This window comes from Zosterops lateralis (genome assembly GCF_965231275.1).
Source record: "Zosterops lateralis genome assembly, chromosome: 1".
NCBI lineage: Eukaryota > Metazoa > Chordata > Aves > Passeriformes > Zosteropidae > Zosterops > Zosterops lateralis.
In genome coordinates, this window is record NC_139762.1 from 55,217,032 (window position 1) to 55,243,103 (window position 26,072).

A 26,072-nucleotide genomic window follows, 5' to 3' on the forward strand; every position below is an offset into this window, starting at 1 on the left:
AAGAAACCTGGTCTAAAGCTCAGGAATGTCCAAAATACAGCCTCTCAACTAAAGCCTTTCTAATGGCTCCAATATTCTGGTTTATGGTTAAGTAGTAAATATACAGACATAAAAATTTGCACATTAACCATCTTAGGAATTCAGCAATTTAGTGAAGGATGAGAACAGCATTTGTTAAATATGAAGGCTTCTGCTGGGAATTCAGTATCTACAAAGGCTAAAATACTTGAAAGCCAACATTTGAACAATAATATCTATCTAAGACTATTTCCAAACATGGAAAAGTGAAAAGAAAAAAAACCTGATTGTCTCTTCTCCTGCCATTTGCACTGACAAGGAAGACATATTTGGTCTCTCTCTAGTCCATGACAGTTCTAACGGAAGTGCAAGTATTTTTTCCAGGCAAAAATTTCCAGTTAACATGTTTTCCAGTGCTTGTACACCTGCAACATGCCATCCTCATCCTCCAAAAATATCCTGAAATGAAAATCCAAACTTATAGGCAGTTGAAGCAGCAAGATAAAAGGTTTTAATTTGTCTTTCAAGGCTCTTCAATCTCAGATCACTTCCTAAATTTCTAAGAGCCGTCTTGTGTTGGAGTATACATCCCCCTGGGCCAAATCCATACAGGCCCAGGAGTGCCCAGAAAAGTGAATATTGAATGAGAAACTATGATACATAAATCCACACAGACATGAAGTAGAAATGCAAGTTTAGTTCTAAATAAATAGAGGGGTTTCGGGTGCCTTAGATGAATAAGACCCTGTGTCAGGGGGTAAGAAAAAGACCTAATGGCTAGTTTATAGTTCAGTAACACTGCCTTTTGCAAAATTAGTTAAATTCTAGTCATAACAAAAATAATGTAGCCTTGCTGAAAATTCCTAGATAGAGCAGATAGAGATACATGTGTAGAATTTGTGAAAGAATTTACAAAGATTAACATACATTAATTTTATCTTAGGATAGGTCCAACACTATTGTAAGAAAATTTGTGTTTAAGCCTGATTGGTTAAAAACAAAATAAAATGCACTTAGAATGCCAGGACGCTCATGCTGAGGGGACACAGAATACGGGTGCTGTTGCTGCTGCCTTTGCTGCTGCTGTTAAGATCCTACCACTTCTGCTTGGGACATGGGGACTTTGCTGGCACAAACTGTAACAACCTCCACCTTCACGAGGCTGATTTTGCCATGCAATAAAGGACTTTAATACTACCCATCACCTTTTGTCTTCAGCGAGGACATAAGGAAAACTTGACAATCTTGCACTTCACCTGAAGTATCAGGCCAGGCTTTTGCTGAAAATGCCTGACCTGGTATTTTGCTGAAAAAAAGTTTTGGCAGGAGTCAGTTCAAATTACTTCAAACTTCTGATTTTCAGACTGTTTGCTTTTTGAATCTTCCTGTCACTTACTAAACTGTGATAGCAAAGTGTTTACATCATCCCTCCACCCCCATATATCATCCTGAATTTGTTGTATTAGATACACGACTTTAAGGTTACATTAGTCCTCACTTCTCCTCCCCCCACCTGCCTTACAGTCACCATTACAACTTAACGGTGAACAAACAAAAATGAAGGGACCATAAGTTAAAATAATATATTTTATTGCCAAGTAGCATTTAGGCAGACATAATAAAGGGTTTTTCATATAACCAAAATGTACATTTCTATTCACAATCATCTCTCCTGTAGTTCTGAATTCCAAGAAGGCAGCGGCAGCATATTCTCCATTTTCTGAGGAGCCCTCTACTTGTTTCATTCTCCACACAGCATTCACATAAAAATCACTTCAAATCCAGGAATTCATATGCTTTATTTTAAAATTTGAGGAAGAGGAACTTTCCAAATGTCCATTTAAATCTTTGCTCTTGTTTCTCTGTGACGTCTCTGTCTTCCAACTCCTGAATACCAAGATGAAGTTTGCAAACAATTCCAAAGCGCTGAACTTTAAATTTAGATTTAATTTTGGTTTATAAAGAAAGTAATTTTACATCAGTAACTTGACAAAATCAAGTTAAATATAAATCTTTCAACAAATAACAAGTGTTGTAGAAAAATGTTACTTTGCTCATTTTGAGGCAGATGCTGTAAAAACTGCCACAGAAAGTGATCTTGCTAAAGTCTATTTATGTATCTTAAACAATTTTAGTTTAAATCCAAATACTGAATATTCAGAGCACTTTAAATATGTTAAACTATACAGACAGGCAACAGCACAGCCCAAATGCCAAACAATCTGCCTATTTTAAACACAATTTTAAAAGCACTTCATGAAGTTGCATGAATTCCAACTGGTATCACATGACTTATTTCAAAAGATGCTTACTGGAAAGTACTTTCTTCAAATATATTTACAGGAAACAATATTATTCTTAGGGCTGTGGAAAATTGCTAGCATACTGAAGCTGAAGTCATAAGTTACAGTGATGTCACCATGATTTTTGCCACTGACTTCACTGATGCAAAGATTTCTTTTATCTACTTACTTTTCTGTTAGATAAAAGATGTAAACACCAGCTCAGATTTAAAAAATAGCTATTTGAAAAGTATTTCCACAAGGCACACGTGCAATATGAAGCTAAGTTATCACATACATTGCAGCAAAAGCAAAACAAAACAGAGAAAACAGCACCACTGTTAGCCTTTGCTGAATTCCTTCTTAAGGCAATATAGCTGAGCTCTGGGGAAAAATCACTTTCATGGGTAAACATATGGTATCATGTTTTTAACCAAGTTACTAAAATGAATTAAAAAAAAAAAGATTTGGTACTTGTGAATTGCTTCCTCACTACAGGTACGGCTCCAATAGCCATGATTTAGAGATGTGTAACATACAGACCTATAAAATGTTTTAACATTCATACAGTTAAGAGGCAAGTGATAAGAAGTACGACTTCTCAGTAAGAACCGGTTTGGTAATAATAATTAATCTTAGCTTGAGAAACTGAGATCACCTCCATTTTCTTATTACAAGCAGTGGCAACTTGACTGCTGAAGTGTGTCTCACCAAAGCTCTCATTTTTATGCTAATGCCACAATCTGATAAAAATTCCACTAAACAGAGCTGAAAATAATGCTAGGAAAACCTTTCAGGTTTTAAATTTCAAATCAGAGGCACAATTGTGATGGTTTTGGCAATATTAATGTGAAACTGTGAATGGTTAAGTAGACTTCAGCTTTATTCTATTTATTATCAACTAAACCACTTTGGTTTTCTGTACCGTTAGGTCAACCAACTGTGTGTGCTCCAGTATACATCTGACTCAGTTATCTGGACATGTGTGCCAGCTCCTGTCCAGAACCTACCTTTGAAGCATGAATATGTATACAGAATGTATATTCTTCCTAGAGGTCTTACTAGCTTTAAGTCAGTGCTATATTAACACAGCTCTGAGCTTCAAAACCAGGAATAGCCTTTGTTTGGCCACATTGAGTCAGCATTTGTCTTCAAGCACTGGTACAGATACAGTCCCTGCAAGAAAGGGAGTGAAGAAATATATTCCTGGAAGTAACTTATTTCTTAAGCTGAATTTAGCAGTATGCCTTGTCGAATCCAAACCATAATTTGCTTAAGAAATTAAGGGCAATGTAAGAGATATTGATTTATTTTTAATTTCTGTTCACAAAGTATGAGACAAAATAGTAAAACAAATTTAAATCACTCCATACAAATTAACAGCCTGAACATTCTTGAAGGTACCTGGTTTTACCTGAAACACCTCAAATGTTTAATAACATTAAAGACTGCATTTTTGAAAATGTGAAATAATCAACTCCTACAAAAATATACAATAATAGCATGTATTTTAGTTTTCAAAACATTTTGGGGGACAGATATGGTTTTTGAGTTTTCTACTTGTTCTTCCATGTTTCATGAGCTGTTCAATTGAGATGTAGCCATGGAATGCTTCATAGTTAAGGCTCAGGGTAATATGATATTTCTAAGTGAATCTAAGCATGAGTAAATGCCTTCCATTTTTTGGCAACAAATCTCACACTACAACACGGTGAGTCCCTTTTTAGCATCAGCCTCTGATGCTGTACTGGGGACTCACCTCTAGTATTACACGTGGTAGCCATAAGGAACAAGAAACAGAGTGCATCAGTGTCAGTGTTCCTAAAGCTATTAATACAAAAAACTTTCTCCTCAGGAGAACAGCTATTACTCAAATTCAGAGCTGTACCATGTGTTCTGATCAGACCTACAATCTCCTCTCCCAGAGAGCTACTCACCTATCTTAAATCAAGATCTGGAAACAATTCAGCATCATGAGACCACTCCAGTGTCTTTCAGTGTTATCCCATTTTGTTAACAGCATTTCCCATAAAACAAAGGTCTTCCATTGCCAAATAGTTTAAGCAGATGGCCTTATAAATTTTACAAGTATTATTCCAAATTCATAACATACTTAAACCAAACCTCACACTTCCATCTTAAGCTTCCACAGTACAGAAAAAATATAAACCGTAATAGTACCACGCATACAACACCAAAATAATATATAAAGTCTGTTTTTTTAAAGGTCTTCAATAAAAAAGTAGTATTAGTAATCTCATGTTGTGGCGTTGGTTTTGTCTTTGTTTGGTTTGGGTTTTTTTCCTTTGTTTTTGCTTGTTTTTCTTGTTAAACACATCAAGTTTGAGATAAATTAGAGTAAGTCTTAATTCCCCCCCTTCCCAAATACTGGTTCTTCAGATTCCAAAGCAAGTCTGTGCTCTTAATAGGCATTTATGTATATATTTATACTTAAATTTTATATTTCTTTCCATGTAGAAGAGTAACTCAGATTCTCAAATTTACCACAATAACACAGAAGTGAATTAATAAAACATGAAAATACTTTAAGAATACCCCAACCAGTGTTTTTATCACAGATTATTTCTAGTCCATCTTGTGTGAGATATGTCAAAATAAATATCTGAGATTTATTGTTGTTCTTAATATTCCAAAAATATATTTGCTTACCACCAGTTCTCTTGCTTCAAAGTCATGAATGAAATCTACATTATTCTGACAGCACATTAGATACAAAATTGCACCAAACCCAGATTAAAAAAGCCATACTACTATTAGGTATTATGCCGTTACATAAAATGTTGAAATGCTTAACTTTTCAAACTAGCATATCAATCTAACTTCAGATGTTAAATTATGAATATGTTGAACAACTGATCATTTGACAGATAATCAAAAAGCACCTCACACGATAACTTAGTATTTTCACCTCTAAGCTTCTGTATCACAATCTATGTGATTCTGATTCATCTGAATGTTTCTACATCAATTGCTTCAGTCCTGGACATCAAAGTAGTCAATTACTGGCTCCTCCTTAAACGGTTTGGATAAAGCACTGTTTCCACTACTCCTGAAATTAGAAGAATATTAGATATTACATGCATGAAAAACAAGATACAAAGTAAACTGAATCACAAACTCCCGCAATGTCTCAGTGTGCACATACATACTGAATCGGTCAATAGCATGCACTTCTAAATTAAGTTTTATTCAAAGTACCTTAAAGCTCCAGAAAGCCTTTGTTAACTTTGACGAAAAACATATGCTTGATTAAATTAATGTACATCAACATGTACCTGAATTGATAAAATTCCTTTTGGGGTTTTACCAGAAAATGTAATTTACCAGTATTATTTATTACAAAAATGATACTGTACTGAAGATTAAATGTTCAAAATGCCTTTTTAAAAGAAACAGCAAAAGAAATACTGTTAAAGTGAGTTGATGATCAAATCCACTTGCTTTCAAAATCAAGACTAATAAAAAATATATGGTCATAGCAAATCCAAACACTGTAAATAATTTTTTCAATAAGACACCATGAGATCTTCCAAAATATTTTGTAGAATTAAGAATCTCTAAAGAAACTTTACTCCTAGTAATGAAAAATAAATGGCTAAACCCCTTTATTTAATTTTGCTACGTAACTCCTTAGCATTAATTAAGATCACTGAAGACAGCAATCCCACAGAAGTGGAAATGAAGGGTAACAACCTGTTAAAAACTGACACTGAGTTACACCTTAAGCAATCCTTTTAGAAATGTGTTTTGCTCTGGATGCTGATCTCTGACACAATTTAAATTTTCTCGGAACAGTCTACTTTGTATTCCAGCAGCATCTACCAACAGTAATTACTGCAACATTAAGCAGTTCCTTTCTGCAAAAGGTACTTGAACATGATTTCAGATGCTCATCTGGGAAAAATTTCAGAGGAAAACACTTCTGAAAGGTAAAACCAAACAAATAATAATAAGCCAACCATTTCTAAAAAATCATAACTATGGGATAACTTTAAGTATCTGAAGGTGGCAGGTCATAAAACGTAGACTGTCCTTTTAAGACCATTCATCAAGATGTCTTATATATCCCATCTTCAGAAATTCTCACTATCTGACAAAACTGTAGTTCACCTTTAATCAACTGTGTAGTCATACCTACACAAGAAAAATACATTTAGTACCTGTCCAAATAAATCATTTTATGCCAGTAAAATATTACTCTTGGTTAAAGGTAAAACAAATAGAATCCCCAAACCTCTAAAACAGCCCTCTCTTCCCATCTATCTAATATTTACTAAAAATAATTTTAAACCTCCCTAATATTTGTTATACTACTACCCCTATACCACACAGTCAATCCTACATTTTCTTATCACTTCATTTCAGGCTTACATCTGTGGAAAGAACATCTTAGTGCATGCTGCAAGCTCCAAAGCTGTGTGTGGGTTGGGAAAAAACAAGAAACAGGGCATATGAAGTTGAAGCTCAGGAATATGTTCCTTGGAGAACTCAGCACAAAATCGAAGAATATGGTTTTAAATCCAAATTCCTTACTTATCTGTTTGTTTGTAATGCGGAAGAGGAGGTGCAGGCCTGCTGTGCATTTCTTTATCTAGTACAGAAGTTAACGTATTGCTTGGACAAACAGATTTCCCTCTAAAGAAATAAAAGAAAGATTATTTAGTTCAATAGGAAATCATACTCACTAAGAAGCTGGGAATGAGTAATATTTGTAAGTAGCAGTTTTAGTATAAGAGTTCACACTTGTATTCTTAAATCATCTATTCAAATATTTAATTTTCCAATCATGGAGACACAACACAACTACAAAACATACATTTTCATTACCAAGAATCTATCCATTATATTCTACATGTCTCTTCAGTGCTGTCTATAAATGACAGAGAAGCAGCAAACTAGATTTGAGCATTGGCACCTGCACTCCTTTTCTGCATGTGAGGTCCACAAGTCCTTTCTACTATGAAGTGCACTAAATGATCAACTGTTAAAATAGCAAAACTGGAATATTATACTCTAGGGCAACATATCTGTTCTTTTAAAGAAAACCAATATAAATCAGAAAGAACAACTTAATAGCTTAACTCAGCACCGCAAGAATACAGTTCACTGAATCTTTACAATATATTATCTAAAATTTTGGAAGCACCTTCTCAAATGCTGGCAGTAAATCATGTTGAACTCATTGATCACAGCACTCTGCTAAGAGGCACTCTCTCAAACAACACTGCCTCTTCCTTGTAAGCAGTTCCACGTGAATCAGATCAGAAAAAAACCTATTATGTATTAGAGTGGGGAAATTAAAAAATCAGCTTCTTCTGTCCTCCACACTAACCAGAATGCATTATGTGATTGCCACTACACAATGAAGCATCACACTTGTGCCTGTCCCACCTGCAGTGTAAGGGTCACCCCGTGGCTATATTTACAGGGCAGTACGTTCTCCAGCACAGGAGGACAATGTACTTTAGTATGGATACTATGTATTTTAGGGTGTGAATCACACGCAACTTCAGTTGCCAGTTTGTGCCCAAAGGCTGCAATAGCTGGAGAAAGAGGAAGGAGAGATAGATGACAGATAGATGACAGATAGATAGATAGATGTGACACTCTGGTTCATATAGATGGAGAAATATGTTACAATAACCAGACTTTTTCAAAGATGGTGTAAATTTCAGTATGATTTCGCAACCCAGAAATTAGTTTTCACAAAATTTTATTACATACATTATTTTTGATACCTCTATCAATTCTAGCCAATGACAAAAAGTTACTAAGATGAACGGAAAACAATCTTGCAAAATATTTTCTTAGCTTTTTATTTCTAATGGTGTTTTCTTCTCTGAAGATTTACTTGAGTAAATGTGCCCATGAAACTAGCAATTCAAAAACTGATTTTAAAACTTTTCTACTGGAAATTAGTGCATTTTGCAGATTGCATTGTAAATAAACTCCTTTTGCTAAGTGATCAAAACCCATCCAATTATTTAAACCCAACTCCATTATTTAAACTATACTGTAAAGATTTGAGAATAAGAATGAATTACATACTTCACTGCAGTGATAACAACATTGCGCTTTGGTTCGTTGTCATAGCTCACACTTTCAATGCCATAAACCTGAGCTAATTCATGGATGATTCTGCGGTGATCTCTGTTCATGGGTGGGTAACAATGACTCTTCTTTGTATGCTTGCCCTGAATTCAACAGAAGAGTTTAAGAAAAAAAAAAAAAAAAAAAAAAAAAAAAAAAAAAAAAAAAGGTGAAGTTTTCCTTCAGGAGACCCAGAGGGAAGAGTACAATGAAAAAAAGTGTTTCTACATCTAAAATTTTGCTGCTATGACAAAATCAATACCACAAATTGCCAAGACCTCAGTATTGACAGAAAATCCACCTGAAAATATTAATTTAATTCCACAAAATTCAATTTATGTATTCTCTGTTGTTTCCATCACCTCAAAGTATATATATACCCACACAGGGGTATCTTTAAAGTTTGAAATACAAATCCTGATTACACATATTCTACTTAGATCTCAAGAAACAATACAAAATTATTTTTATCAGAATTTGTATGTTTCAAAATTTTCTGCCAAGTTCACAACAGATCCAATTTTATTTTGCAGATTGGCTTCACAATGCACATATTGCACATAGCTACAAAGATGTCAAATTCATCAATCATTTCCCTCTAAAGTAGCTATTTATCTGCAAGTTCCTTATGTAATGGCATCAGTAGATTCTTTATTAAATAAAACCTCAAAGTTCTAGTTTTAATCAGTTAACAAAGACTGATAACGTTTGATTGAACACTGATTATTACATCAACAGTAAAAGAACAAACAAAAAAGCAGGGCGCTATGAGCTCATGTCTGTAATGGGTTGGATCAATTTGTAACAACAAATGCATGAGTCGCTCAGTGCTTCAGTCTGCTTTCACAGATACAGGATACTGCTTCAGCTTTTGCCTTCATTATCTTCATTTGCCCTCATTGCCTTCATTCAATGAAGTCTTCTAGGTCTCTGTGTCAACAGAAAGGATTCAAGGGGAACACAAACTATTTGTAGTAGAATAAGTTTGAGTCAGAGACTTCTAGAGAAATCCCAACCTATGTAAGCTCCTAGGACTGCAGACATTTAGGGTCACTGAGAGACCAGGATGATATCCCACTTCTCCATCACCTCTGAAAGATTGTAAGAATGGGGTAGGAACCCAACGACTAGAGAAAGGTAATTGTTGCAAGTATATACAAACAAACAAACAAGAAAGAACCTAAGAACTATTGGCTGATTAGCTAAAACTCAAATCTGTTTTTAGCTACATGGAGGAGAAAAGTTCCTGGAAATAATCAGCATGGATTTACAAAAGGTCAGCCACCAAAATTAATGTAAAAACCACCACATGAAGTAGAACAAGTAACCATGAGTATAATGCAGCTATCCTGAAAATAGAGGGTTAATATCTGTCTCTTAGATTATGAAATTGCTAAGTTACAAACAGTAACTGGACCAGAAACTGTGGTCAACCATAAATCTTCAGGGTAAACACATGCTGACAGAATATTATCTTTACTTTGCAATTAACAGTAATGAACTTCCCAGCTATTACAACACTTCCAGCATAGATACAAGAGTTTGCAGAACTCTATAGATTCTGTACCTATTTATGACTAGTATGCTTGCTTTAAAAAAGTGGTGATGGTTCCATGCTCTGAAAAACATCAGAATTCTTGTCCCTATGAAGACAGAGCTGGATATACATGTCCTCTGTCTTTTCTCCTTCTCGTATCAACCATGAAAACTCTGCTATGCTAGATAGAGTACACATTGGTGAGTCTAGGGCAAGAGATGTTTATGAGGCAAGCAAAGTCATATATAATAGACAGAGCTGAATCATATTAATGCTAAAACTTCTGAGTATCAAAATCCTTTTTATTACTCATTTATTCAGTTAAGCTGAAGTAGGCATCTCCTAAGGTAAAATGAAAAAAAAAAAAGGCAAAAAGAAAAAAAAGCAGAAGCAAAATGTGTAAGCCTAAGTAACAGTAATCAGTTTCAAAGACATAGTACTGTGGCAGAGCCACATGAATGTTCTACATCTAGAAACAAAGAAAACAAGCCACATATTTAGTCAGAGAAATTTAGGAATTATAATAAACAAACAACCAAACAGACAACCATAAAGAGGGCTTGAGGATCATGGCAGAAGAACAACTAAAACTAGTCTCCTTGCGTAATGCTCTGTCACACATATTAATTCAATCTTTAGCTACATAAACCTGTAGGTTGCAAGATGAAACATGACTCTCATAAGAGAGAAAAGAAAGTCTCCGAGTCTTTCAGAGAAATAAAAAGAAAAGTTATGCAAGAAGAACTGAGTACAAGGGCAAGTTAACTTTACAGTGCATGGGAAATATTCCCTTTTACACTCCATATGCCACAATTTTGAAGGAAAATAGAGTTAGAGCCTGGCCTTCACACATGCTGTCACTTTAGCTTCAAGACAGGCTGGGAGGACACATGGAGCTACAGGCTGGTCAGCCTCACCTCAATCCCTGGGAAATCTCCTCCCCTTTGAAATACAGTTTGATTTCTGGGAGCTTTCTGGGAACTTCTCATACCTTTATGGTATAGCAATTCCCTACAGCCTGATGGGTAGGGTGGTACAGAACTGATCCTTGAGATACTCAAATGTTATGTGGCCCTAAATGGTTCATCCTGATCATGATAAAAGCTGGGTACACTGGGTCATTCTCCCCTTAGATCAGACAGGGAAAAGGCTAAGATGTGGTTTGCTTTCATATTTTCCTTCTCTTCTGCAATGTAGATGCTCTTTAACAGACACTATTTGTCTGCTTTGTAGGATTTGGTTTGCACGCTGAAAACTAAAATAGCTGGTTTGCACTGGAGATGCTCTTGAGCTCTCTGGTACTCTTGTTCTGGCATATTTGATGTCACTAACTGCAAATTCAAGACCTCCAGCTGCCCCTTTTTTAATATAATTACTTATCTTGGTTTGATAATAATATAAGTATCTATTTGGTACATGCAATTATATATAAAAAGATATATGTGAACACACTTGTGTACGTATGTGTGCATTATAAAGGTAATTTATAAAGGAATACGTAAAATAGGATAACCACAGGCAACACAACACTAGGCAAATTATTCTTAGGTAAAATAATACAGATAACAAATAACTAACTATTCTATGCATCTTCTTCCAAGTGTCTGAGGTTGGAGGGACCTGAGTATAATTGGCATAATCTGCAGCCCAATAAACAAGATATTGAGCACAGGAGGAAAGAGACAAATAAACTAGTATTAACTTGTAAAGTTAATACTCAAGCAGTGAGACACAGGAGACTCAAGCAGTGTCAGGCCATTTGGAATGAGCACAAATAAGTTGTAAGAGTAAGTAGAAATGAGACAATGAAGGCCAAGGCCCATCTGCAATTACATCTGGCCAATTATGAAAGGACAGAAAGAAGGGCAGAGTGTCACCAGGATGTCATGAAAGGTGATCATGATCCTGCTCCTCTATTCAGCCCTCATGAGGCCTCACCTGGAATTCTGTGTCCTGTACTGGGCTCCTCAGTACAAGAGAGGAATGGAGCTCCTAGAGCAAGTCCAGCAGAGGGCTACAAAGATGACAGGGGAGTGGACCATCTCATGAGGATAAGCTGAGAGAGTTGGCCTATTGTGCCTCAAGAAGAGATGAAAAATTGGATTTTATTTATTATTATTTCTTTTGTCAATAAGTATCTGAAGATAGAGTGTCAGGAGCATAGAGCCCAGCAACTTAATAGTTGGCCACTTAATAGTGCCAACCAACAGGAAAAGAGGCATTAGGCAGAAACTGCACAGAAAGTTTCACATGAACATGAGAAAAAACTTCTTTACTGTGCAGGTGACAGAACTGAAATGGACTGCCCAGAGAGGTTGTGGAGTCTCTCTCACTGGAGATATTACAGAACTGTATGGATGCAATCCCATGCAATGCTTGAGCTGGATGACCCTGCTTGAGCTGGGAGCTTGGACTGGATGACCCAACTGGGGCCTCTTTGGTAACTAGACACAGATTGACTCATTTTAGTCTTTCATTCTAATCATGAAAACAGTGTGCAAGAACATTAGACAGATGGACAAGTACCATGATTGTTTAAGTATACTGGAGTCTCTCAAATACTGTGGTTCAATCCAGGTTTTCTTATACAAGAAGGAGGACAACCTCACGCACTGCAAATACAGGAAGGTATCAAAAAATTTGTGAGCAAGTTCCACTACAGGGATCAGAAGTACCTAGGCTTTCCTTCTCAAAGTCTGAATGTTTAAATATCATCTTTGACAGTATTTTATTAATGGAGATCCAAAAATTGATGATAATCCATTGATGCATTAAAGCCTAGCCCTGCATGAATCCTAAGCAAGGTTTGGCACCAAAGTGATCCTGAGCTACTAGGTCTCCTAAAAATTTTGTTCTTTTTACAATAAATTGTGCACTGTATTTGAGCCCAAAGAGATCAAGTGTCAACTCATGAGTATTAAAAACGTTCAGTAATATCAAATTTTCCCCAAAAGAAACCAATTCTTAGAATCCATACAGAGTATACGAATACTGACCTTATTCACAGCTTCCACAAGCAGTCTCATTTCCTTCTCAATGTCACTGACAAACTTTATGTCCCTCCTGCAAGAACAGCATTCTAGGTTAAAAAAGCAAGAGAGTGTACAAGGATAAAATATCTTCATATTTTGTAATATATTTCAACAAGAACAAAATTAAAGAACACAGCTGACTGAAGCAGAAGCTTCATTCACGTTAAAAGACTGTTAGTGTGTCATCACTATAACAAAAATAATTATTTCCTCTTAAACGACTGGAACTGAGAATAAAATTCTGTGACATGGTTCTACTGTCTGATAATACAATTCCACATTTTCAAATGAATAATGTAGATTTTCAAGTTGCCATTTTGATGTTTTTAAATTACTTGTCATTAATTTACTGAATTACAATATAGGATGAGAAACAAAAATGGGTATAGGATAAACAAAGGAGAGTTCTTTTCCAAGACAAAGCTCACTGATTTTGGTCTTCAGCTCACCTAGCATAACAAATTATTAAGAATGCAAGAAGCAGCATAAAGCTACTTGCAAGCAAAGAAAGCATTCTAGATGTGAAATACTAATGATTTATTTGAAGTATTTTTTTGTAACCAGCTTCATCACAGTACTTCAAGTCTGTCACTTAAGGGTGAACTTTGTGCTCTGTTCTTAAATAGGCAGGAAAAATAACTTTAAAATTAAGGTTGCTATTTGTTAGGCCACCATCCCCATGGGGAAAAAAGGCTACCCAAAGATTTCATATCTCAAAGCTGGTTAGTAGTAAATAATACATCAAAAACCAGGCACTATTCCATATCAACTCAGTACCACTTTGTGAATGATGTCAGAATTTAACCAGTCAAGAAGTGCCTACCAAAGCAAGCACAACTATCTTTGGTAGATGACAGTTTTAAGTGCAAACACTAATGAAACTGTAGCTCCACAATGAAAACATTCAGCTCCTATTTTGCAGGAGGCTCATCAGTTGGAAGTAAAGAAGACATAACTTAAATTCTGAATGGTTGCTTATGTAAAATTTTCACTTATCTCAACGTATCAGCAAATCAAATAAAGGATTTTCAAGTAGCAAACATCCTTACGAAACCATGGAATTTATGTGGCATCAGAATACTGAAGCAAGAACAAAACATACTAAGCTGTTCTAAAAAACAGAGACCTTGTAAAAACTAATGTCATGCCTACAAACACATACAAGAGAAAAACCGCTTAGATGAGACATTATCTAAACATCTTTTAAAAAAAAATCTCTGATCCCTCCCTGTCATTCCAGATTGCTAAGTACTTATTAGTGTGATGTTTTTGACATCACTTTGGTTTCACACTGCCTCATTTTAGGATGTTTCAGTCTAGCAATCTTCTATGCAGTCGCACTGGCATAGGCTTTGCTCTGCATCCAATGTTTTATTAATTCCATTTCTTTATTTTAAAAATAAAAGCAGTAAGGCAAAAAAATAAATGAGACTAGTGGAAAGAACAGCAGGCTACAAGAGCATATTTCATTATTTAGCCATCACTTTTGTCTTTGTTTTAAAATGTCTATAAGGCACACTGAGCTGGAAGTTGGTTCTGAGTAAAAGCAGCAGAGATGTGAGAAGTACAAATACTGATAGTGAAAACAGTCTAAAATGATGTTGCCATTCTAAATCTGGTCTGATTACAGAAAAAAGCAACCTGTCAGGCATGTTTTCCATTTCAGGTTCTCATTTGGCAGGACTTGAGAAGTGCACAACTCCTTTGCCTCAACTGCCATGTACTGCCAGGACAGCTATTTTTAGAAGAGTAAATAGAACTGTTTGGCATTTCCCATCTTGCTCTCAACACTGTTGACTTATGACACCTGCCACCATTAAAACACATACCTTGCATCTTCTTTTAAAAGGTCACTGTACTTTGGTCCAGAAGAACGGATATTAAAAGGGTCAGAATTGTCATCTATTTCAAGGGCTTCAGCAAGGCGCCTAAATTTGAGGGTAGGAGGAAAAACCCCCAAAATATAACAAAAACATAAGCAAACAAAAATCCCCACAATATAAATCCCCCCAGCCTTCCACACGTCATCGAAGAATAAAGTTACAGGTTACTAATACAAATTAACAGCTTGCAAAATACATGGTCTCTACATTTGAAACTACTCATTTAGATCTAGAATATTCTAGCAAGATTTCTGATCACTCAATATAGATCTTGGTAACAGGAACCATCTCCACATATATCTTTTCTCTAGGTCATATGGATAAAGATTTCTTCTCTACATAGCATTAACTTTCCAAACCTAGACTACTTGTTAAAAAAAAAAAAAAAGCAAGTTAATTTCCCACCTGTTCCTCTGAAGAGCTAAGCATTCTTCGTCACATTGCAACCTGAATTAAGAAAAAGAAATACAATTAGAATCACTGCTGCTACTCATACTTTTCAAGCTGTAGCTTGTTCGTGTCACATTATCACAGTCTAAAGAAGTAACAAGAGTGTGTGAGAATATTTTATTGTATTAGGACAGATAGAGCGAAAAAATAAACAAGCAACAATCAAAGATCTTTGAGCATCCAATCCCTTCTCTAAGTCTTGAACAGAAGCAGCAATTACCAAAGTCATACAGGAACTGAGGAAAAACGCTTCTGAACTAGATGTTATATTGATAAATTTTATCATTTGGGAGAAGAATGAAGTTGGTAGGAGCATTGAGGGGGATGCTAAGAAGGACTGGAAATCAGCAATGGAAGATGTCACTCCTATGAATCAGAAAATATTATCAGCCAGGAAAAAGAGGAACGTTAGATATAGGAGCAGCAGGGACAGTGATGGGAGAGATCTCTGGAGTCCAGGGCAGCTCTGGAAACATGCAGTTTATTGCATAGGTCATGGGTGCAAGAGCTCTGCTTAAGCTGCCAGCCACAGCTAAAAGCGTGCCCGAGGAGAGAGAAAGTGCGAGAGAGAGAGAGAGAGAGAGAGAGAGAGATGGCGTTGCAAGCGCCACTGTGGAAGGATTATGATGAGCCATAAACATTAGTATTTCAGCAACCCCTAATTTCTAGGGTCAGCAGAGTTATGAATTTCAGTTTTCTGTCTCATCTTTGAAAGGTATTTCATAATTTTATTTTGAGGGATTAAAATGTTGGAGCAGAATCAGGAGTTCCCCAGAATTTCAGCGGCAGTTACAAACTTCTTCCCCCAGAATGAATAAGTTAACTAATTTTCTTGATAATAGTTCCTTACATAAAAAAACTAAAAAAACACAACAAAAACATATAACAAAAACCAAAACCAAAACAATAACAACAACAAAACAAAACTACAGGGGAAACTGGTTCAAACTGGTTTATTCAGTGGCATGTATTATCTTTGGAGACAAATAGTTCTAGGATCCAGAACTTTTTTTGTGTGTGCTTCAGGCACACACAAAGGCTTCAAATACGTTACCACATTTATCTCCTTACCTGGCCTGCTTCATCTCTTTTTTTGTAATAAGCCGACTGATTTCCACTGAATCCCCAAGCTGTAGATCTGTTAGCTTAGTTGCTATAGATATAGCAGCTATTCTGAAAAAGAGATTGGGAGATTTCATTTGAGGCAACATATAAACTTCTGAAAAGTTCATATATATAAGGATACAGATTTAACCTCTAGGCAAAAGAAGTAAGACAGACTGATCATTTTCCCATTAGATTACCGAACTGAATTCTAGTTGTACATCACCAAGTTTCAGGAGTCTAATCTAGTTATGTAAATCAAGAGTTTACTCTCATCTCCCTCAACTAGGAATAACAAATGGACATGCTTCCTATGCAAGTTGAAATTATGCAAGGCAAATAAAATACTCTATCTCCTCACTTGCTAAATATACAAACTGCAGCTGACCATATAGCTTTAACTATCATTTTACCTGATTCTTCGTTAATTTTGTGCAACTACAATATGTAAAGTGAATTTATAAAGTACTCAGAAATTTGCTTGGAAGATATGGTTAACACAATCCACAAGGAAAGGACAAAATGTCTACTGAGATCATTACTATCTTCCATATAAAAATTCTTCCTAATTCCCTTTAACAAGTCTTCCCAGTCTCCTTTCCTTGGTAAAATTTGTATAAATAAAATATATAGTAATTTTTAATGGAAATATCCCACATAATTTTCAAACAAACTCCTAAAAATTAAACATTGTATCCTCTTGAACTATAATTTCTGTTACATTCAGATAAAATAATATGTTTGTTTCTATATGTTTATCTCCTTATGTTTTTCATTACATTCAAAGAACCAACCACCTATCAGGAAGGAGGCTAATCATATTTCATAAAACAAAAAAATCATTGAGATGGACTTCATATTGATCAGTTGATGCCAAAGGCTAGGTAATAGGACATTAGATCATATGACATCATCACTTGTGCCATATATACAGATACAGCAGCACAGATATTTCCTGTTCCCTTGGGCATTCTTTCACAAACATTCACTAACAAAGCCCAAAGCTATTTCATCATTTCTCTAAAATTTCCAAGAAAACTTGGATACTCCCCTAATTTGCAGACTTTTACTTTGTTGTGGGTTTTTTTTTGTTTATGATTTTTGTTGTTTTGGTTTGGTGATAGGTAGGAAAAAAAGGCAAACTTGTCTCCACAAAATTAGAATAATCTTTCGGGAACCTGAACTGCTGGAGTTATCAAACTTGGCTGGTACATTACTACCACGAGTCAAGAGAAATTTGTAAGCACATATGAGCACATTTTAACTGATATAAACACTTGCTTTAAACAGAACGGTCTCTTTCTCTTGATCTGGACTCTGATTAGAGAGATAAATACATATGTATTCACATTATGCATGCAAGAACTCTCACTGGCTTCAAAGAACCATTTTCCTTGCATGAATGTTTTTGCACTGCCTGAGCTATAGAACAGCAGAGAAATAACAGCCTCCAAAAGTCTAGATTTGTATGTTATCATCTGAACTTATCATTAATGACAAGTATTTGTCAATTTAAACTGGTATTTAGAAGTTGAACCAGTCTTCTGATTTGTATTCATAGTGATGAAAATACCAAAAATACCAAAATTCTGTACATGTATCTTGCATTCAACTTAGTATTGACTACAACTGTTCTTGATTATTTCTAATTAGCACATTTTTCTCCTTATATTCATTAGGTAATACTAAGTACCTAAGCTAAGGTATCTTCTGTCAGAACTTGAATATGGACAATGTTCAGCAGAAACCAAGCAGCATACCCTAAGCAGGGCTAGGATAAAAAAAGGGCCTTCAGATACCAGTTCCAAATAAAACCATTATTAAGAAACTGTCTTTGAAAGATAGGAAGAATCTCAGACTTTGGTCGCCCAACAACCAGGACACAGAGCACAACACTGATCATATACCAACTCTCTAGATTAACTTTTTTTATTCCATTTAAATCATAGCCTCAGAATAAGCTTTTTTTAAATTATTATTACTGTTTTGGTGCATTAGTTTCAACAGTTCCAAAGTCCCACTTTTCTTCTTTTCCTATGCCCATTCCTTGTTCTTTCTGAGAGAAAAATAAGTTTAGATATAGGATTTGGAGACCGTTGCAATAAATAGAGTTGGGTAGGGCTCAGTTTGCATATTAAAATCCAAAATTTAGATGCCAAAGCTCTCCTACCTAAATTTAGCTATTTTCGACTTACTTCAAATCACTCTTTAGCATCCATCATCTCCACTGACTAGTTACATCACACATGATTGGAAACTTGGACAGCAAGTCACACCTGGACTGCAATTACCTACATTCAGGAGCCTGAATCTGGACTTGACAAATTTGTTTGTACCTAATTGCTCTGTGTGGGTAAAATAGAGTTCCACAAATGGGAGAGACAAACTTCAACACACCACCATAGTTAGACTAATAAAAACCTTGTGAACTAAATATATTTAGTAAAGTCTGGAATTTAATCAACCTGCGAAGTAGTAAGTCAAGTAAGGAATTGAAAGATTTACTACCATACCAACCTTTGATATGTATTGGATGCTTCTGAGCAAATCATACTCTCCTTTCTTCTTCCACATTCACACTGAAGATCAACCTGCCATATCACACAAGTGAGCAAAAAAAACCTTTTTAAAGTTTTGTCTTTTTATGGCCATGGAGGGGTGTGAAGGATATAAATTTATTAATTTTAGAAGTCTCTTTTTAGTAGAATAATGCCTAACTAGAAGTGATGAATAGTTTTATTTTTTAAAAATCAGTATTTTAGGTTTAAAGAAAAAATGGCATACTATCAATATACAAATATCACAACTGTTACTGGCTGATAATTAAACCCTACAATTCACCTGTGACACTGCAGTGAATTTTTTGGGGGGTATCTAACCTTTGCACTGCAGGGTGTTGTTGGACAGGGTGAAGAAGGATGACACGGAGCCATACATGGATGATTACAATATAGCCTTGGAATAATACATGGCTGTTTACACTCTTCATCTATAAGACATTCTCCTTTATGACAAATTCTTTTACATTTGTGCATTCCACATTTTAACATTTGATTGCAGCGAAGTCCACAGGAAATGTCAGTGAGATGACAAGGAATATTGCTTCGCAGCTGAAAGAGGAAAGGAAGAAGATGACCTAACAGTAAAAATTATCAATGGAAATCTTAAAGTGCTTTTATTGTTCACACCTTCATTTGGCTCTGTCCACATAAGAGTCAAAAGATCTTAGGGCAAAGAATGAGTTTTGTTTTATAATATAGTCCAATACAGCAGTTGGTTTTAATGCATATGGAATAAATTATATACTTCTGCAAATTAATAACTTCAAACTCCAACTCCAGTAACATATTCCATTTCAAAGAAGACACAAAAATCTAAGTGTACAGACCTAAAAAATTGTTTAGTATTCAAAAACATTAATTGTCCATACTTACTTCATGCTTGCCCATACACCATTTCTGAGTGAGATAGGTACAGGGGGGACATTTCTCTTCACTATGACACGAATGGTACACTGCAGTCACAGAAATACAAAAGTTGTAACAGTTTTATTAGCATACTTCAGTTGAATGCATTAGGGCAGACAGTGAAGACTATTAAACATGAGTGTGCATTTAAAAACTACACAATTTATGGGAAGGATGATGCGTCATAAAAGAATAATGTGTTCTTTAAAAATTATGATGCCAAGTGTTTATGTGAATGTCCCCTATATGCTCTAAATTAAATAGCAGGTAATATTCTAACTCGTGAGTAGAGTTATACTGTCAGGCAGAATTTCTCAGAAACTGTTTGACCCATGCTATTTATTTCATGATCAATCAATGTAATTCCAAGGAACATAGAAAATAACTATTCACTAGATTATGCTACTGTTTCAATAGAACACTTGATCTTTGGAATACAGCATTTCATGTATTGTGACAAATAAGAAAAAAACCCAGTGCTTTTACCAGTGAAAAGTACCACTAGTAGTATTCATTGAAAGTTTTTAGTTGGTTGGCTTTTAAGTGTAGACCTTGGATATGTATTTTCAAATAGAGCTATGTACACTTTTCTACATTTTGATTAAAAGTACTCCAAATTAAAAAAAAAATAAACCAACCACACAACAAAACCAAGCAATAAGAAACCCTAAACAAATAACAAAACCCAAAAAAACCCCAATCAAAACTGAATGGCTCAACTTACCTGGATGATCACAGTCATGTGGCCTGGTGCATGTTTTTTTACACTCTGGTGGCTGAGTGCCACAGGGAACAGGGGGGTAAATCACAGATTCACCACAATAACAAGTTAACTCGTCAAAACCTGAAAAAAAAAAGTCAAATATATCCTTAATGGCTACATCTATTTGTATGTTTCCTCTATGAGAAATCTTCACATAACATGCAAATATTTTACTCCAGCTTCACTTTTTAAATATTAAACACTTATATCTGAAATTAGTGAATTTATTAGCTTTCACGGGTCCTACAAGAAAACTAAACTATATGACTTGGTTAGGAATTATGCTTTGCTTATAGAGTGGCTCTTTCACATCAGCTTTTTGAACTAGAGCAAGCAAAATGCTCATGGCAAGTTGAAAGCTTTACTGTTCTACCTTTGACTTTAAAAACGGGAGGTATCTCTTGAATTCTCTTCCAGAAGGCCCATCACTGAAATTTTGTGTTCCAAATTTCCTGACATCACTTTTTCAGACCAGTGGTTAGATTTTGTCATTTTGCCAAGCCCTGAATATAGTACTATAAAGATTCCAAAGAAAATTACCAAAAGACAGCAAGTCTTCTTTATGGTATTTGTTATTTCATGGATCCTCAAAGGCATCTTATGAACCTGTCCCAATACTTCAAACCCAACTCTGTATGTTTTGGAAGTTCTGTTTCTCAGGCAGTATCCATTTTATTCTGAGCACGTTTTTTTATCTTCCATATTTGGGAAACAAGTTTTAAACTCTTATAAGATCCATCACCTGTCTTTCTCCTTTTCACCAGTGTAAAATAGATCACATTAACTAATGTATTCCCAGAATAAGCAACAATTATGTATTTTTGCACATAACTCACTTGTTTGCCAGCATGTTTGACAGCTACCCCGATGGCAGGGTTCTTCACATCTATGAAGCCCACAGTTCAGTTTACGACCACAAACCAAAGAGCACTTATGTTCTGTGTCCTAAGAGATGGAGAAAAAGCAGAACTGAAATATAAAGCTTATTGGTTATTTTTTTCTCTTTGAGGTTCCAATTCACTTCTAGTAATAGATTGACAAAATTGTATAGTGCAAAAAATAGCTTAGGCCAAATTTATACAGTTTTTCCATCACTGTATGGATACACAAATTTTAAAGCAGACTCTGTTAAGACTTCTGTTACAGACACAGCTACAAGGTTTATGCTTCTAATTAAGTAACATGCTTTCCCTCTCTATTCTCTCTGCATTGACAAAAAGCACCTTTACACTGATTTAACTGCATTTAGGCTGAAATGTGGTTTTACATTTAAAATGACACCTATAAAACAAAACTTGCAAAATAAATGCACACACACAAACTTTTTGAGCATGACCACACAGCAAATAGAGAATGAAAATGCACGAAAATGGAAAGATACAAAAGAAGACCGTTAACATCACAAACAAAATGACACATCACATCAAACAATTTTATAAAACCAAAGGTACACTTACCACACAGCAAACTTCATTACACTTGTGTCGTCCACATGATCTCTTCTTGTTGCATCGCTTGTCACACATGAATGTAATAGCAGCTATTAAAAGAAAAAAAAAAGTCCTAACTTTTAGATCTTTGCGTATGCTGAGAATAAAACCTGCAATCACAATGTTATGCTAAGGCTGTTGCAGAGCATGGTCTAGAAGAAACTAACACAGGGTAAGCCAGAAAGCAAACTTTCAAATTACTTGTTCTCCCTCACAATTATCCCCATGTAGGCAACTTGCCTTTCTTTAAAGAAACTGTTATTCAAACGGATTTTGGAAAGCAGAATACATGAAGCTAATTCATTTCCCCTTAACCTTCACACCATGAACTGCATACAATAGAACAAAGAAAACAGGATATTCTGATACAGTGAAGTACCACGAACATCCAATTTAAGACTGTTTAGATTGGTGGGGCAGTAAAAGTTCAGCTAAAAACAACTACTGCTATATGGTCATTAAACTTCTGCTAGCAAAGAATATCCTTGTTATCATACACAGCTAACAAAAGGGAATCACTTCCGGATTCCATAAGAGCAAAGTCTTCACAGACAAAAGCTCATATTAGAAAATATGCATATTACTTTCTTATAGATCTTGTAAATAAATACCTCAGTTCACAGAGGTAAATCAAAGTAAAGATTTCACTGAGGGGAATTCTGAGATGTTACACCCAAAATACCAAAAAGCATCAAATGGGAACTCTCTGCCATGGTCAGATGCAAAGACCAGCTGCAAATATCAACACCATACAATGTGAAGCAGAATCAAAGCTTGTATTTCCCCAGAAACATAGGCAAGATCAGAGCAAAACTATTATACTGAATCTGAGCTGTGCAGGTTGACCGAAAGTTATAATGGCAACCTATTGAATATGGTGGGTGGCGTAAGAAACTGTCCAAAATAAAATAGACATTGTCTGAAATCTTTGGGATCAAATGTGAAGAAGTCTTTCCTTATGTAAAAGATGAATGAAAACTGAAGATGTTTATTTCCAATCTTTTCCCAAACATAGCAGCATGACTAGTACCACAAATAAGCAGCCGAAATAACCAACTTGGCATGAAAGTACGGATAAAAGATGCAGAACGGATCATCTGTTTGCCAACTTTGTCAGTCAAACCCCCAATTACTATGAGCTGTGATAACTTTTCAACAATTTTATTATGTATGTATCATAATCTTGTACCTTTATTTCTGAGAAGAGCACACGGGATTTCCTAGAAAACAGACAGGAAGCCAAGAGATTAAAATAGATGAAATTGAAACATACTTATCTAGAAAACACTTGGTTACATGGAAGAAGCAGCACACTCAGTTTCCATGTCTATAACACATCTGTATACAAAAATGGAAATAAAAACTGGAAAAAAATATCCTCAAATCTTTTAACACAATATTTGTTCCTTAAAGATTCAATACCAATTAAAAAAAAATAAGTTTTTTATTCTCTACTTAATTCAGCAGAATTAAGTGTCACTGAGACAATCAGGCTTGTCCCAAGAAATCAGAAATCTGCATAATGGAAACCAACAGAGCTCTCCCAGAGAATACTGACAAGAGTGCATAAATTTGTGCCTTGATCAACTGTCCCAAAAACACAAGTTTGATGGAAGAAAGGAAGAAGCCAAATGTTATGATCTACAAAGTTATACCTAAAGAGCTCAACATGAAAATAAAATGTGATGGATGAAAATAATGTTGTTGACATTTGAACCATTCACCATAACTTTATGTTCTAAACTGTCATTTCTGAGTATCACATTTTTCATAATTGATTTAAATTATCACTGTAGTTTCCTCTTTTTAAAGAAGCATCTTTCTGGTGTGTGAGAAACTTCATAAACTAAATCCAAAACCTCAGTACCTTATTTCAGGATTCAAAATGCAATCTAAAGCCTTCTACGCCATAACTACCTTCAGCAAACTTGTAGGAGAAAACTGTTCCAACCTCCAGCAAACTCTCAGTCATTTCTGTGCACCTGCATATAGACTTATATATCCAGAAGCCATCTCTACTTGCAGATGATATATAACAGGCCAGAAAAGTCATGAAAGCTGTGACAGTAGCCAAAAATTTCAAATCTATGATTTCAGAAAGTAGCATAGTTTAAAAATATGATAATTACTGAATAACAATAGCTGAGGATCTGCAGGATCATTAGATAAATGTAAAAAGAACGGGAATCAATAACAATATAGTCTCTACAAAAACTTCTACAAGGAGACTACAAGCTAATACTATAAAGTTTTAATTAAGCTGCCTTTCTACTCTCTGTTTACTCTTTGCAACACTACCAATTACTCATGCTACAAAAATACTCCAGAATAAGATAGGATTTTGCAGACTGTTTACACTAATAGAACCCTGTTCAAACCCTTCCAAAATACTTTAAAAATTGCTGTCTTAGTAAAAAGCATATATGAGTAAGTATAAATGAGATGCCATCTATCAGTTAGAATACAACATAGGTTCTTGCAACTAAGGAGCAGAGCACTTCTTTATGCATCTTCAGCTCCTTTTTCTCCACAGCTTTACAAAGCAGCAAAAATTACCTGTTTCCATGGTTACTCACTCACCTTTTTTTTGAAGCCACACCTACAATAAATATTTGATGTGTGAGAACAGGGTTTACAGTCTCCTTCGTGGCAAAGGCTTTCACATGTATGAACAAACTCTAGCAAAATGAAAATACAAATATTAAGAATAAAAAATGTCTACAACCTGGAACTTCATATTTATTAGAAGCATCACTGGTCAACAACACTAAGCTCATGCACAGCTGGGTTTTATTTCCCTATTTTAAAGCATTATTATGAACACACAGCCAGACTGCAAACTTTGCAGTGGTTTTTACATTCATTTTGGTTAAAATTCAAAATCTCTAATAAAATATTTATTTCTTGAAATTAAACATTTAAGGACCACTTTTTGTTTTAATTTCAAAACTATTGATATCAAAAGGTTAATCTAAGAATAAGGACTCTTTGTAGTTTGTGTAGTTTTAACAAAGAAACAGGTGTGCCCTGCTTCCAGAGCAAGGCCAGAGGGAAGATTAAGGGACTGAGGGAGAGAGTACATCTGGCTTAGGAATGCAAACACAGCCAAAGTAAGACCATAAAAAGACTGAGCCAGGAGGAGAGTTTTACAGTAATGATCAATTATAATATGTGTGAGATTTCTGCAGACTGTGAAGCATATGTATGTAATTAAGGTATACAAGCAATGTGTTTGCAGAGAATCAGAATGCACACTAGGTGAAGCTATCCCCCTGCAGCTGGTGCCACAATAAAGAATATCTGCTTCTTAATGCTGCACTGGTGTTAAGGATTTCTATTCACTCGACTTCCACTGACACTATAATATACTTCAAATACTTTGATACAGAAATTTTTAATTACCATAGCTACCACAAGAAAGAGGTTTGCCACATGTTTTTCCACATGATGGGATAGGATCTGTGCAAATTTTACGTTCAACACATCCTAGTTCCAGTAACTTGCTGAGAGGAGTCTGACCACAGGGACAACGATACACAACTTGGGGAAGTCGTGGACAGAGCTGGCAAGGCTGAGGATGGCATACTTGCTTACAGTTGTGCCTCCCACAATTTAATTTTCTGGGGGAAAAAAAATCAAAGAAACAAAATAGAAAGCAAGAAAAAAATTAAAAGGGGAAATACTTAAGAGTATCACAATAAGTCATTTTGAATGACCTTTTTCTTTTTAAAAGCCTATGTTGTAGTGATCTTACTTGCCACATATATTCTGGCATGAGAAACTCCCAAAACCATCAGAGAATTCTTCCTTTGATCCACACAATACTTCTTTTAAGTTGCTTCCACAGTAACACACTGAAAGAAAGCAATATTCCACATCACAAAAAAACATCACAAAAGAATATCAGTGACAAAACATTTCCAGCAAACATAAAA

At 35.3% G+C, this 26,072-nt stretch overlaps 1 protein-coding gene across 2 annotated transcripts in view; it reads right to left on the reverse strand.

Annotated features, from left to right (window-relative positions):
• Window positions 1-1,423: 1,423 nt before the first annotated feature.
• Window positions 1,424-26,072, reverse strand: part of NFX1 (nuclear transcription factor, X-box binding 1) — a 53,025-nt gene continuing 28,376 nt past the window's right edge. The window contains exons 8-24 of one of the 2 annotated variants that reach the window (XM_083855249.1): window positions 25,892-25,991; window positions 25,540-25,757; window positions 24,718-24,815; window positions 23,327-23,357; window positions 22,105-22,187; window positions 21,484-21,592; window positions 20,609-20,728; window positions 19,852-19,931; window positions 19,297-19,527; window positions 18,935-19,008; window positions 16,385-16,486; window positions 15,269-15,310; window positions 14,810-14,908; window positions 12,945-13,011; window positions 8,370-8,515; window positions 6,855-6,956; window positions 1,424-5,370 (exon numbers count right to left, since the gene is read on the reverse strand). In XM_083855249.1, the coding sequence (XP_083711375.1) occupies window positions 5,295-5,370; window positions 6,855-6,956; window positions 8,370-8,515; window positions 12,945-13,011; window positions 14,810-14,908; window positions 15,269-15,310; window positions 16,385-16,486; window positions 18,935-19,008; window positions 19,297-19,527; window positions 19,852-19,931; window positions 20,609-20,728; window positions 21,484-21,592; window positions 22,105-22,187; window positions 23,327-23,357; window positions 24,718-24,815; window positions 25,540-25,757; window positions 25,892-25,991 (1,778 nt within the window). In that variant the 3' untranslated portion in view covers window positions 1,424-5,294. Of the gene's footprint in view, window positions 5,371-6,854; window positions 6,957-8,369; window positions 8,516-11,922; window positions 12,028-12,944; window positions 13,012-14,809; window positions 14,909-15,268; window positions 15,311-16,384; window positions 16,487-18,934; window positions 19,009-19,296; window positions 19,528-19,851; window positions 19,932-20,608; window positions 20,729-21,483; window positions 21,593-22,104; window positions 22,188-23,326; window positions 23,358-24,717; window positions 24,816-25,539; window positions 25,758-25,891; window positions 25,992-26,072 lie in introns of those variants that run through there. The other variant, XM_083855250.1, reaches the window with a different exon arrangement.